This window comes from Lepidochelys olivacea, assembly GCF_965140295.1.
Source record: "Lepidochelys olivacea isolate rLepOli2 genome assembly, chromosome: 2".
Lineage (NCBI taxonomy): Eukaryota > Metazoa > Chordata > Testudines > Cheloniidae > Lepidochelys > Lepidochelys olivacea.
Genome location: NC_140412.1, coordinates 228,535,452 through 228,548,761, shown reverse-complemented (window position 1 = coordinate 228,548,761; position 13,310 = coordinate 228,535,452). Strand labels below are relative to the sequence as shown.

General features: G+C 39.7%; 1 protein-coding gene across 5 annotated transcripts in view; it reads right to left on the bottom strand.

Moving 5' to 3' along the window:
- SLC25A40 (solute carrier family 25 member 40) overlaps nucleotides 1-13,310 on the bottom strand; it is a 79,779-nt gene that overhangs the window by 36,399 nt on the left and 30,070 nt on the right. For all 5 annotated transcript variants that reach the window (XM_084619770.1, XM_084619769.1, XM_084619767.1 and 2 more), the window contains one exon: nucleotides 8,236-8,409. In XM_084619770.1, coding sequence (XP_084475896.1) covers nucleotides 8,236-8,409 — 174 coding nt within the window. The remainder of the gene's footprint in view (nucleotides 1-8,235; nucleotides 8,410-13,310) is intronic.

Here is a 13,310-nt window from a genome sequence, read left to right as displayed (position 1 = left end):
CACCTAACATCTGTGTTGATGGCAGGATTTCCTGTAGGGAATTTCCAAAAACCTATTTCAAACTTCCATGTCTATAGTTAAAAGGATGTGTTATATACAGTTCCAAGACAGATTAATTCTGAAAAATAAAATTAAAATTCTTCCATGCTTGCATGAGGTGATTTACTGGCTCTGAGGTATGCAAATTGAGCGTTGCAAGGAATAGAGACTGAATAACGAAACTATCTGTTGGTTTTGTGGTTTGAGAGTTTTATCCCTATGAAATGCGATAAAACAAGTTTCCTCAGCCCAGTAGAGAACAACAAGAAGTAGGGATGTGGGAGCAAAAGTGTATTCTGTGACCCTCTCTAGGCAACTTGGCATTTTCTTCCCCTTCTGTCCCTTAGCATATTGTAAATATTTTCATATGGAAAGTGCTCTGCACTAGGTAATCATTACTCTGTTCCAGTATAGCAATTCCCATGTAAGTAAAAAGTAAGAACCTACAGATTATAAAATTAAGACATAACAGGATTTTTTTTAAAATTAATTTCCCTTCATGAATTAACTGAAAAAGATGGTTACATTTCTATGTATATTTTCAGTGTTATTTCCCATTCACATTTTATAAACAAAAACTTTTACAACACAGAGCAAAGGTTGTCCAGTGTTGCTTTGTGCTGTTCCGTGATGCAGAGAGTGTGTTAAGCTTAACTTAACCCTCTGAAAAACAGGAAATACAAAATTAAGGTACATGCTACCCCTTCAACATGACCTTAACTCTTCCCCCTGAAGATGGCAAAATAGCCACTGGGAATGCTTCAGTTAGTTTAGGTTCCATAATAAAAAGACCTGAGAAACAACTACAATACTGTGCAATTGTTTTGTGTTCCACACGTTTCAACTGTAGCATTTTTTGCCTCCAATTCCAACTACCGTTCACTGAGTTGGGTGCAGCTGTAGTGAATGGAGGTGGGATAAACTGGAGCAGGCTGGCAGAATTGCTGCTGTAAATGATGAGAGGTGCATGTGTACCCTGAAAGATCAACTATGCCTGATTTCAGCACTAAATTCTGTAGCAGTAGAGAAACATAAAAGCATTTTCTTGTCATGGGGATTGTCATCTGTTTGGTGGCACACATGGCAGTGGTCTTTAGGGGCTAGTGAGGAATCAGTGAAGGCAATGTCTCAGAAAAAATCCGCAGGACAAGAGTGAAGGGAAACTAAAATGGAACCAGATTGCTGGCACTTAAAATTAAAAAGGTCGTAGAGCAGTTTTTAAACTAAGTGCTGCAGGAAAGCCGACAAGTGCGGAGGACCACGTGTTTCGGACAGAGACATTCTTTAGGGGAGGATCTATTAATGCAGATTCTCTATGTTCCTGTAAGGAGGAGAGGATGGATAATGATAAAATACAGGTAGGATCTGATGAGAAACAGTCAAATGAAACAAAGTCCCATTCAATTATATCATGTAATGGTAGACAGCTGAAAAGTTTTTAAAGTGCTTATATATCAATGCTAGAAGTCTAAATAAGAAGATGGGCGAACTAGAGGATATTGATATAACAGGCATCAAAGAAACTTTGTGGAATGAGGATAATGAAAGGGTCACAGTAATACTAAGGTACAAAATATATCGGAAGGACAGAACAGGTCATGCTGGTGCGGGAGTGAAACTATATGTGAAAGAAAGAGTAGAATCAAATGAAGTAAAAATCTTAAATGAACCAAACTGTAACACAGAACCTCTATGGATAACAATTCCATGCTCTAATAATAAGAATATAGCAGTAGAGATATATTACCAACCACCTGACCAGGATGGTGATAGTGACTGTGAAATGCTCAGGGAGATTAGAGAGGCCATTAAAATAAAAAACTCAATAATATTGGGGGATTTCAACTATCCCCATATTGACTGGATACATGTCACCTCAGGACAGGATGCAGAGATAAAGTTTCTTGACATCTTAAATGACTGCTTCTTGGAGCAGCTAGTCCTGGAATCCACAAGGGGAGAGGCAATTCTTGATTTAGTCCTAAGTGGAGCATAGGATCTGGTCCAAGAGGTGAATATAGCTGGACCGCTTGGTAATAGTGACCATAATATAATTAAATTTAACATCCCTGGAAAACACCACAGCAGCCCAACACTGTAGCATTTAGTTTCAGAAAGGGGGACTACACAAAAATGAGGAAGTTAGTTAAACAGAAATTAAAAGGTACAGCGCAAAAAGTGAAAACCCTGCAAGCTGCATGGAAACTTTTAAAGACACCATAATAGAAGCTCAACTTAAATGTATATCCCAAATTAAAAAACATAGTAAGAGAACCAAAAAAGTGCCACCATGGCTAAACAACCAAGTTAAAGAAGCAGTGAGAGGCAAAAGGTATCCTTTAAAAAGTGGAAGTTAAATCCTAGTGAGGAAAATAGAAAGGAGCATAAAATCTGGCAAATGAAGTGTAAAAATATAGTTAGGAAGTCCAAAAAAGAATTTGAAGAACAACTAGCCAAAGACTCAAAAAATAGCAAAAATTTTTTTTTAAGTACATCAGAAGCTGGAAGCCTTCTAAACAACCAGTGAGGCCACTGGATGATCGAAGTGCTAAAGGAGCACTCAAGGACAATAAGGCCATTGCAGAGTCACTAAATGAATTCTTTGCATCGGCCTTCACAGCTGAGGATCTGAGGGAGATTCCCAAACCTGAGCCATTCTTTTTAGGTGACAAATCTGAAAAACTGTCCCAGATTGAGATGTCCTTAGAGGAAGTTTTGGAACAAATTGATAAACTTAATAGTAATAACTCACCAGGACCAGATGGCATTGACCCGAGAGTTCTGAAGGAACTCAAATGTGAAATTGCAAAACTACTAACTGTATTCTGTAACCTGTCATTTAAATTAGCTTCTGTATCAATGACCGGAGGATAGCTAATGTGACACCAATTTTTAAAAAGGGCTCCAAAGGTGATCCCAGCAATTACAGGCCGGTAAGCCTGACTTCAGTACTGGGTAAACTGGTTGAAACTACAGTAAAGAACAAAATTGTCAGACATATAGATGAACATAATTTGTTGGAGAAGAGTCAACATGTTTTTTGTAAAGTGAAATCATGCCTCATCAATCTACTAGAACTCTTTGAGGAGGTCAACAAGCATGTAGACGAGAGGGATCCAGTGGATATAGTGTACTTAGATTTTCAAAAAGCCTTTGACAAGGTCCCTCACCAAAGGCCTCCAAAAGGTAAGCTGTCATGGGACAACAGGGAAAGTCCTCTTATGGATTGGTAACTGGTTAAAAGATAGGAAACAAAGGATAGGAATAGATGGTCAGTTTTCAGAATGGAGAGAGATAAATAGTGGTGTCCTCCAGGCATCTGTACTAGGACCAGTCTTATTCAAAATATTCATAAATGATCTGGAAAAAGGGGTAAACAGTGAGGTGGCAAAATTTGCGGATGATAGAAAACTACTCAAGTTAGTTAAGTCCAAAGCAGACTGTTAAGGATTAAAAAGGGATCTCACAAAACTGGGTGACTGGGTAACAAAATGGTAGATGAAATTCAATGTTGATAAATGCAAAGTAATGCACATTGGAAAACACAATCCAACTGTACGTATAAAATGATGGACTCTAAATTAGCTGTTGCCACTCAAGAAAGAGATCTTGGGAGTCATTGTGGATCATTCTCTGAAAACATCCACCCAATGTGCAGCAGCAGCCAAAAAAGCAAACAGAATGTTGGGAATCATTAAGAAAGGGATAGATAATAGGACAGAAAATATCATATTGCCTCTATATAAATCCATGATACACCCCCATCTTGAATACTGCATGTAGATGTGGTCGCTCCATCTCAAAAAAGATATACTGGAATTGGAAAAGGTTCAGAAAAGGGCAACAAAAATGATTAGGGGTATAGAATGGCTGCCATATGAGGAGAGATTCACAAGACTGGGACTTTCCAGCTTGGAAAAGTGACACCTAAGGGAGAATATGATAGAGGTTTATAAAATCATGACTGGTGCGGAGAAAGTAAATAGGAACCGTTATTTACTCCCCCTCATAATACAAGAACTAGGGGTCACCAAATGAAATTAATAGGAAGCAGGTTTAAAACAAAGAAAAGGAAGTATTTTTCCACACAACTCACAGTCAACCTGTAGAATTCCTTGCTAGAGGATGTTGTGAAGGCCAAGACTATAACAGGGTTCAAAAAAGAACTAGATAAGTTCATGGAGGATACGTCCATCAATGGGCATGCTTCAGAGATGTCTGCAAAGAAGCTGCCACAACTTCACCAGAACCAAGAAGATCAAGGAAAAGGGAATGGATACAGCTACGTAAATGGAAATTGACTGAGGAAAGAAAAGCCCCCCCAAAAAAGAGGCAAGTACAGGTGACCCAAGAAGAACACCCCCTATTGCAATGGCAGTATATAGAGAAAGAGAAAGTAGTAAAGATGTTATGTTGGAAAGACAAAAGAGAATGGCATGATTAAAAAAGTTTCAGAAGCCAAAGAAGCGTCAGTGAGAGTTGACTAAGTAACTGTTTCAGGTACGTAAGTAATTTTTATCCCGGTTCCAGAGTCAGAATTATATCGTAAAAGTGAAAGATGGAAGATTGTTAACAAAAGAAGCAGAACAAAAGGAGTGATAGCAAGAACATCGGACAGGTTTCAGAGTGGTAGCCATGTTAGTCTGTATCAGCAAAAAGAATAAGGAGTACCTGTGGCACCTTAGAGACTAACAAATTTATATGAGCATAAGCTTTCGTGGGTTAAAATCCACTTCATCAGATGTATGCAGTAGAAAAAACATTAGATAGATAGACAGACAGACAGAGATCATGAAACAATGGGTGTTGCCATACCCACTATAACGAGAGTGATCAGTTAAGGTGAGCTATTATCAGCAGGAGGGGCAAAAAAGCTTTTGTAGTGATAATCAGGATGGCCCATTTCCAACAGTTGACAAGAAGGTGTGAGTAACAGTAGGGGGAAAAATAAGCATGGGGAAATAGTTTTACTTTATGTAATGACACATCCACTCCCAGTCTTTATTCAAGCCAAAGTTAATGGTATCCAGTTTGCAAATTAATTCCAATTCAGCAGTTTCTCGTTGGAATCTGTTTTTAAAGTTTTTTTGTTGTAGTATTACGACTTTTAGGACTGTAATCGAGTGACCAGGGAGATTGAAGTGTTCTCCGACTGGTTTTTGAATGTTATAATTGTTGACATCTGATTTGTGTCCATTTAATCTTTTAGGTAGAGACTGGCCAAACTGGACAATGTACATTGCTGGCACAATGCCCCTCTGCCATGTACATATATATATCTTCCTACTGTATTTTCCACTGCATGCATCCGATGAAGTGGGTTTTAGCCCATGAAAGCTTATGCTCAAATAAATTTGTAAGTCTCTAAGGTGCCACAAGAACATCTGAAGTACTCAACCAACAATTCCAGTTGGTGGATGCAAAGAAGGTGAAGAATTAAACATTTCACTGTTAGAAATTTCAGAAGCAGAAACAGAGAAAGAAATTAAGCAGCTCAAAAACAGCAAAGCATCTTGTCAAGATAAGATTACTGCTGAAGAGCTTTAAGTTGGAGAGAATGTGGCTGTACATGAACTTTGTAATATAGCATTTGAGAGAAAGAACATTGCCTAGTGGGCTGGAAGAAATGTATCATCTATAAGTTATCAAAGAAAGGCAACCAACTCATGTGTGACAACTGGTGAGGAATAATATTACTTCTAGAACCTGGAAAACTGTTCTCCAGTATACTATTGAACAGAATCAAAAGTAGTCATAAATGAAAAACTGCATAATGAGCAAGCAGGCTTTAAACTGAAAAGACTGTGTGAAGATCACATCATTGCCCTGAGACAATTGATTGCAAAGGGCTTGCCTACCAGAGAGGATTATTCTTAAACGTCATAGATTTAATCAAGACTTTTGAGTGAATTCATAGAGAGTCACCATGGAGAAACAACCTGCGCTTCCTAGAGAAACAGAATCACTAGTCAAGAAGCTGTATGAAGGTTCAAAATGATATGTAAGGACAGAGAGTGGAGAGACCAATTGGTTCGATATCATCACTGGAACGGCAGCAAAGATTGCATCTTACAACCCCTTCTTTTCTGTATTGACAGATCATGAGATGCGAGGAGCAACATCAAAGGAAGATACAGAAGTTATGTGGAGTAGAGGAAAACTTTAAGATCTTGACTTCGCAGATGGCAGTGTTCTGTTGGACACAAATGATGATGCCATGAAAAACACCACTATCAATGTCAAATGTGAGGCTGCCAAAACAGAATTAAGAATCAACCAAAAGAAAATTAAATTCATGATCATTGAAAGAGGAGTCAGCAATGATGGTAACTATGTGATTGATAGTGATAAATATGGTATGGTTAACAAGGTGTATATTTTGGAAGCACAATCAGTGCTGCTGGCCAACTCAATTAGGAGTTGGAAACAAGGATTGGGAATGCAAGTGGAGTTTTGTTGAGATTGGCAAATATTTGGAAAACTGCAGAGATTCACACAAGAACCAAGATAAAGTTCTATAATGTCACCGAGTTATATGCTTTGGAAACTTGGCAAATGCTACAAGCCAACAACAGAAAACTTAACGCATTGCATCACAGATACTTGTGGAGAATACTTGGTGTTCATTGGTAGGATAAAGTAACTATCATGTGTTGGATCGGCCAACAGACTGCAGAGAGACAATAATTCAAGAGAGAAGGCTAAAGTAGTTTGGGAATGTTGTACAGATGCCAAAAAACCATATTCCTAGACAAACCCTTGACTGGACACCACTTGGTAGAAGATGGGAAAAAGCTCAACAGATAACATATAAGAAAATAATTGAAAAACATGTCTCTGTCATGGAAGTAGACTACAATTAAACAACAAACATTGCACTAGACAGGTGGAAACACTGGGGTGTCTTACTGGGTTGCACAAGAGCCTCTAATAATAATAAATATAATCAGTGTTTCATTCACAGAAGTATTTCTGAGTAAGCTATAGCTCGCACAGATGTCTTACTGTCTATAAGCAGAGGTACAAAAGCTTTTGTAGTGCAATAACTTGAAATATTTCTGAATTGATTCTTGGTCCTGTTCAGTAGCTGGTCTCAGTGGCAGTCCATGCTGTACATTTAAGGAAGGAATTCTTAGATCTTCCATTGCTTTGCATCAGAAAAGTTATCAGATTCCAAAAATGTTATTAGCAGCTTATTTCAGGGGGGCTGAATATTAGTAATCCCTTGACTAAATGACTCAGTGACTTGCTTTTCTTTTATCACATTCAGTCCCATTGTTCATGAAATCATTGACAAGCATGAGTTGATTACATTATCCTAATTGCTTATGAGAGTCTTTCACCTTCTCTCTCTTTAATTCTACTTTCCTTTGCAAGATTTCTAAAAGTAAAATCAGATGCTGCATGTAGCTCTTAGAGCACTTTGAAATATTGGTTCTTAAATCAGAAATATTGCTCTCTGGACAAAACTTCCAATAAGGCTCCAAAAGGGCAGAATGTTGACAGAAAGTAACACCCACAACACACATGCTTTGAAAGTTGCCACGGATAGGACTCAAACTCACAGTACTTTGCGTGCTGGTCAGGTTCAATGGCCATAGCATATCACAGTGAGCCCACTCAGTTACTGGCATCAGGCTGTCTGCAAAGTCTCTAATTTGCAACAGAGACCCAGTCTTGCTGCACATGCACGTTTCACTCTCATTGGCAGATCAGTTTACCTTAAGCTGAGCTGGAGTTACAAACTTAACCCTCAATGGCTTTTGAAATATTGCTTCCCCAAAAGGTCAGCAGGTGTCATGCATTAGCTAAATAGATAAATCGTGAGTGAGTGAAATTAGTTTGGGGAGGATCAGAAGTACAGTTTGAACCATAGCTACGTGCAAAAAAAAGTTAGAAAAAGCAGGTTATACTGTAAACATTTTTTTTTTAGGAGGACTATATCTGGGAAACTCCTTGCTCAAGTTACCCCAAATTTGCACCTTTCATCTTACCCCACATCCCCATGAGACACAGCAAATTTCAAGACAGTCCAATTAAGCATATGGATTTTAAAGCACTTAGAATAGTAAAGCACTCTCAACCTTACTTAGAGCCACATGCTATAATGTTATCAAAGTATAAGGAAAAAATGTAAAGGAATTGACAAGCAAGTATTTTCCATAACGCAAACTTTGATGCGAGATAAACCCTTACCTGAGAAAGGTACATCTCTCAGAACAGTGGGGCTCCACCCCCTCCAGAGCGAACGCCAACCATCTTTGGCCACTGTATTATTGATGTATATACGTAGTTGCTTGTAAGATAATTGGCGAGACTGCATTTTAGTTCTGATCAACTCCAGTGGACTTATTACAGTTAATGAACCCACTGAAAATGAGAAAAGATTAAGGTTCATTAGTAAGACTTAAAAACAGTCAATTATGTTAATAGAACAATTTCCCAAACACTAAAAATAATCCAACTTTTCTCCCACCCTATATTTTTCGCTCCTTTCAGCCAAAAGATCAGAGGCTATGTCTTCATAGAGACCTAGGCCTGATCTACACATAAAACTTAGGTTGACCTAACTGTATTGCTCAGGGCTGTGAAAAATTTTGTGCTCTGTACAATATAGTTAGGTCCACCCAAATCCAGTGTAGACATAGCAGCTCTGCCGATGGAGGAATTCTTCTATCAACTTCTATCACCATCTCTTAGAGAGGTGGATTATCTGTAAAGTCAGAAAAACCCCTTCTATCAATCTAGGAAGCATTAACACTACAGCGCTACAGCAGCAAAGTTGCAGCACCATAGCTGTGTCACTAGGGTGTAGAAATACCCCCAGTGTGTGACAAACTGTACTAGTTTGCCGCACACCAGCTGGCTATGTGGACAATGCTACCACATACTAAAAGTTCCAGAATGCACACTATAAAACTTTTAGTGCATGGTAGCAGAGTCCCCATAGCCAGTTAGCGTGTGACTAACTAGTGAGCTGTACATTCAACCATGGCTTGCTGCATGCTAGTACCTGGTCTACACTACAAACTTAGGTTGACGTAAGTTGCCTTTGGTCGTCCTGTTAGTGCATGTATCTACACTGAAATTTGTCTCTGGCCAACGTATGCGCCCTGTTATAGTGACTTAGTAAAACCATGTCCCAGAACTGCCTTGAGTGATGGTAGACCTACTGAGATCAACACAGTGAGAGTGCAGACACTATGTGACCTATGTCAACCCTAACAGTTCTCCAGCAGTTGGCCTGCAATGCCCAACAGTGACCACTCTGGTCACAATTATGAATTGCACTGCCACGGAAACCACAAGCCACCACCATCCTTTAAAACAACCCCATATTCTTGAAATGCCTTTTCCTGATTGCCCAAATTCACAAGCACGCCTAGCAGCTCTCCCTCGTTGTGTGCAACTGCCCAACCAACCATAACAGCTCTACACACTAGACACGCTTTTGCTGGGAGTAGACAGCAGGTACTGGGCCCCCTGGGCCTGTGGGGAGAAGAGGCTGTGCAAGCACAGCTACAGACCAGCCATAGAAGCGTGGACATCTCTGAAAGATTGCACAGCGGTTGCAAGCAAAGGGGTATGAGAGGGATCAGCAGCAATGACACATGAAAGAGAAAGAACTGCTGTAGAAGTACCACAAGGCCAGGGAGGCTAACCATCAATCTGGTGTGGAGCTGCAGACCGGTCTCTTTTACAATGAGCTGCATACCATGAGTGGCAGAGACTGCACCAGTACCTTGTAGACTACTGTAGATACCCTGCTGGAGCCAGAGTGCCCTACATGAACAGTGAGAAGGAGGAGAAAAAGGAGGAAGAGCGGGAAATCGTGGGGAGAGGTGTGTCTAGCCATGCCAGGACCTGTTCAAGACTCGACCATAGTCTAGCCAGTCCCACCAGCCGAGTATGGATGAGTCTGATGAAGGGCAAGGAACCCTGGGTAAGTGTGTGCATGCATTTTTTCTTACAGTGTTTAAATGTAAAGATGGTGCCCAGCTCAGCCCCAAGTTAACAAGACACAGGTATCGACTTTTCATTATTTTACTCCTATGAGAAAAGGTAGTGGTATAACAAACAGAGGTAGAGCTGGCATCTGCTTTTCATTCCCCTGTTGAGTTAGATGGGGGAGGGCAAGCACATCTTTTTTTTTATACACATAAGGATGCCCCTTGTATCCTCCTAAGAGATCTTAATGAAATTTTAATAGAGTTACTCTGCAATCCTCTCCAGAAGGTCTCTAGGGATGGCAACCTTTTTTCTTCCTCTGCAACTGTCAAGGTTCCTTCCCCATTCTGAACTCTAGGGTACAGATGTGGGAACCTGCATGAAAACCCCCTAAGCTTATTTTTACCAGCTTAGGTTAAAACTTCCCCAAGGTACAACTATTTTACCTTTTGCCCTTGGACTTTATTGCTGCCACCACCAAACATCTAACAGATATATAACCAGGAAAGAGCTGCTTGGAAACGTCTTTCCCCCCAAAATCCTCCCAAAACCTATACCCCCTTTCCTGGGGAAGGTTTGATAAAAATCCTCACCAATTTGCATAGATGCAAACCCTTGGAACAATAAAAAAGAACAATAAAAACAATAAACAATAAAACAGCAATCAGGTTCTTAAAAGAAGAATTTTAATTGAAGAAAAAGTAAAAGAATCACCTCCGTAAAATCAGGATGGTAAATACCTTACAGGGTAATTATATTCAAAACATAGAGAACCCCTCTAGGCAAAACCTTAAGTTACAAAAAGACACAAAAACAGGAATATACATTCCATTCAGCACAGTTTATTTTCTCAGCCATTTAAAGAAAACAGAATCAAACACATATCTAGCTAGATTACTTATTAAGTTCTAAGACTCCATTCCTGTTCTGTCCCCGGCAAAAGCATCACACAGACAGAAAGAGCCTTTGTTTCTTCCTCCCTCCAGCTTTTGAAAGTATCTTGTCTCCTCATTGGTCATTTTGGTCAGGTGCCAGCGAGGTTATCCTAGCTTATTAACCCTTTACAGGTGAAAGGTTTTTTCCTCTGTCCAGGAGGGATTTTAAAGGTGTTTACCCTTCCCTTTATATTTATGACAGCAGTAGAACACTTCCCCACACTACTCTGTGATTACTTCAGCAGGCACCACTGCAGTAAATAGGCTAGCACAGTGATACATAGATCTCAGTGGTTCAGGAGCCAAATTAGCAATCAACATTACCCAAAAGAACCACAGTAGTGTGAATTTGTTGTTTCATTTACTCTAGTAGTATATATTCATGTTTTAACTGTATGACAAGGAGAAATATTTAGTTTATATTAATCAGGAGGATTAATTTTCAGCGGAGAATTAAACTGATTATTTCAGGTCATCCTAGGAAATTTTTCAAATACTCCTAAGTAAAAGTGCCTGGAGGATAAGTTTTTGCTCACATAAGTCTCTTAAAAATGAGACACTCTCCTAAATGACTTAGGCTGACTTATTGTGCCATATTTATAAAGCTTGACCTGGTAAGAAGTGGCCGCCACTACCAGCCCATACATCGCTGCCTCTTTCCCCCCGCCACAGCAGCGGCCAGAGCCCCGGGCCCTTTTAAATTGCCACCGGAGCCTAAGGCAGTGTGAGCCAGGCAGCACGGATGGGCTGGCTGGGGGAGGCTGACCCCCTCAGCCCCACCCCCTTTCTACCCAAGGCCCCGCACCTTCTGCCCGAGGCCCTGCATCTTCTGGGGCCCAAAGCCAGGTTCCCATACCGGTAAGTCTTCTGTGTTACTTTCACCCCTGGCCTGACCTCAAAGTTAAATATTTTCCCCCTGATTCTTTCTTTATATAGAAAAGCAGCCTTTAACACAAAGATTTTGATAGAGGCTCATGGATTCCGCATATTTATTTTTTATGCAAATGTTTTAAGAGATAATAATAAATTTAGGCCTTAACAATTCAGATTTCATTTTAAACAAGTTTATTTTTAAAAAGAAACAATTATAATTTAAACAACAAAAGGAAAAAAATCTCGATTTAAATAAAAAAAATCAATTTTTTTGATACTTTCAAAAAGAATAATTCATTTGTATTCACCCTGCTGAAAAGTGCCACACAGGTTGGCAGGTTTTTAAAAAATGCACACACAAAAATATGGGATATGGATGGACCAAGTTGCTCGATGGGAACTTGATCCTTAGCTCCCAGAGGTCTCTACCACTCATTTCTTCCCTATAATACATTGCTACCATTTTCCAAAAGGCACTGAGCCAGATGGTGGCGTATGGCAGGCTGGGATAACTACTTGTGGTGCACTGCACTTTGCATAAACACGACCACCCCTGGTCAGTACGTGTAGCACTGCAAGAAACCAAGTATGCAGGAGCATGAAGGATATACTAATTTTGGTGATTGCATGCCTTTGTAACTTGTGTCAACCAAAGATTGAACTGTAGACATGGCCTAAGTCTTCACAAAGACAAGCCCTAACTCTCCCACAATTGTTGCCTAACACCTTGTCTATGCTAGAAAAGGTTTACTGATATATTTAATAATGGCACACAGTCCTAGTAAAGAATAGCTTATACCAACAGAATAATTCTTTTGCCAGTATAACTTATACCAGTTCCCCGAACAAAAGTATGTTGCGGGGGTGGGGGGAATCACATTCGATTGACATAGATATGCTGGCACAAGTTTTACGTGTGGACCAGGCCGAAATAATTTCTGTTGTACAACCTTCCTTCCTGGTGAGAATAACTTGATCATACACTTGATCCAAAGGCCTAATTCAAGGTCCAAATGGGTTTAAATGTATTTCTATAAATAAACCTGATTTTTAAAATGTCAATTCTTTCATTAATCTTAAATCTTACTTAAAGGTGACTTGCAATAGGGAAAACATGGGCCTGCCTTTTTTCCCCCCTTTTGCTTCTTTGTGGTGTATAAAAGACAGCTTAATTTTAAATACCTTTTCTATTTGTTTTGTTGCCTTTAGAAATATAAGGAATATCAAGTCTGGCGTTCCATTTGTTGGAAGACTCGGATCTCAGATATGTATACTGAGAGTTCTCTCACCCCTTAACTGAAAGAGCACAGAGTGGGGACTCATTAACAAACAAGCCATTACACTATCATCCAAGCTGATAAGGATATTTCACAGACTTAAGGCTAGAAGGGACCACCAGATCATCTAGTCTGACCTCTTGTACATCACAGGCCACCAACAACCTAACATCTGCACACTAAACCCAACAACTGAAATTAGACCAAAATATTACAGCCCACAGGAAACTAGCTTATG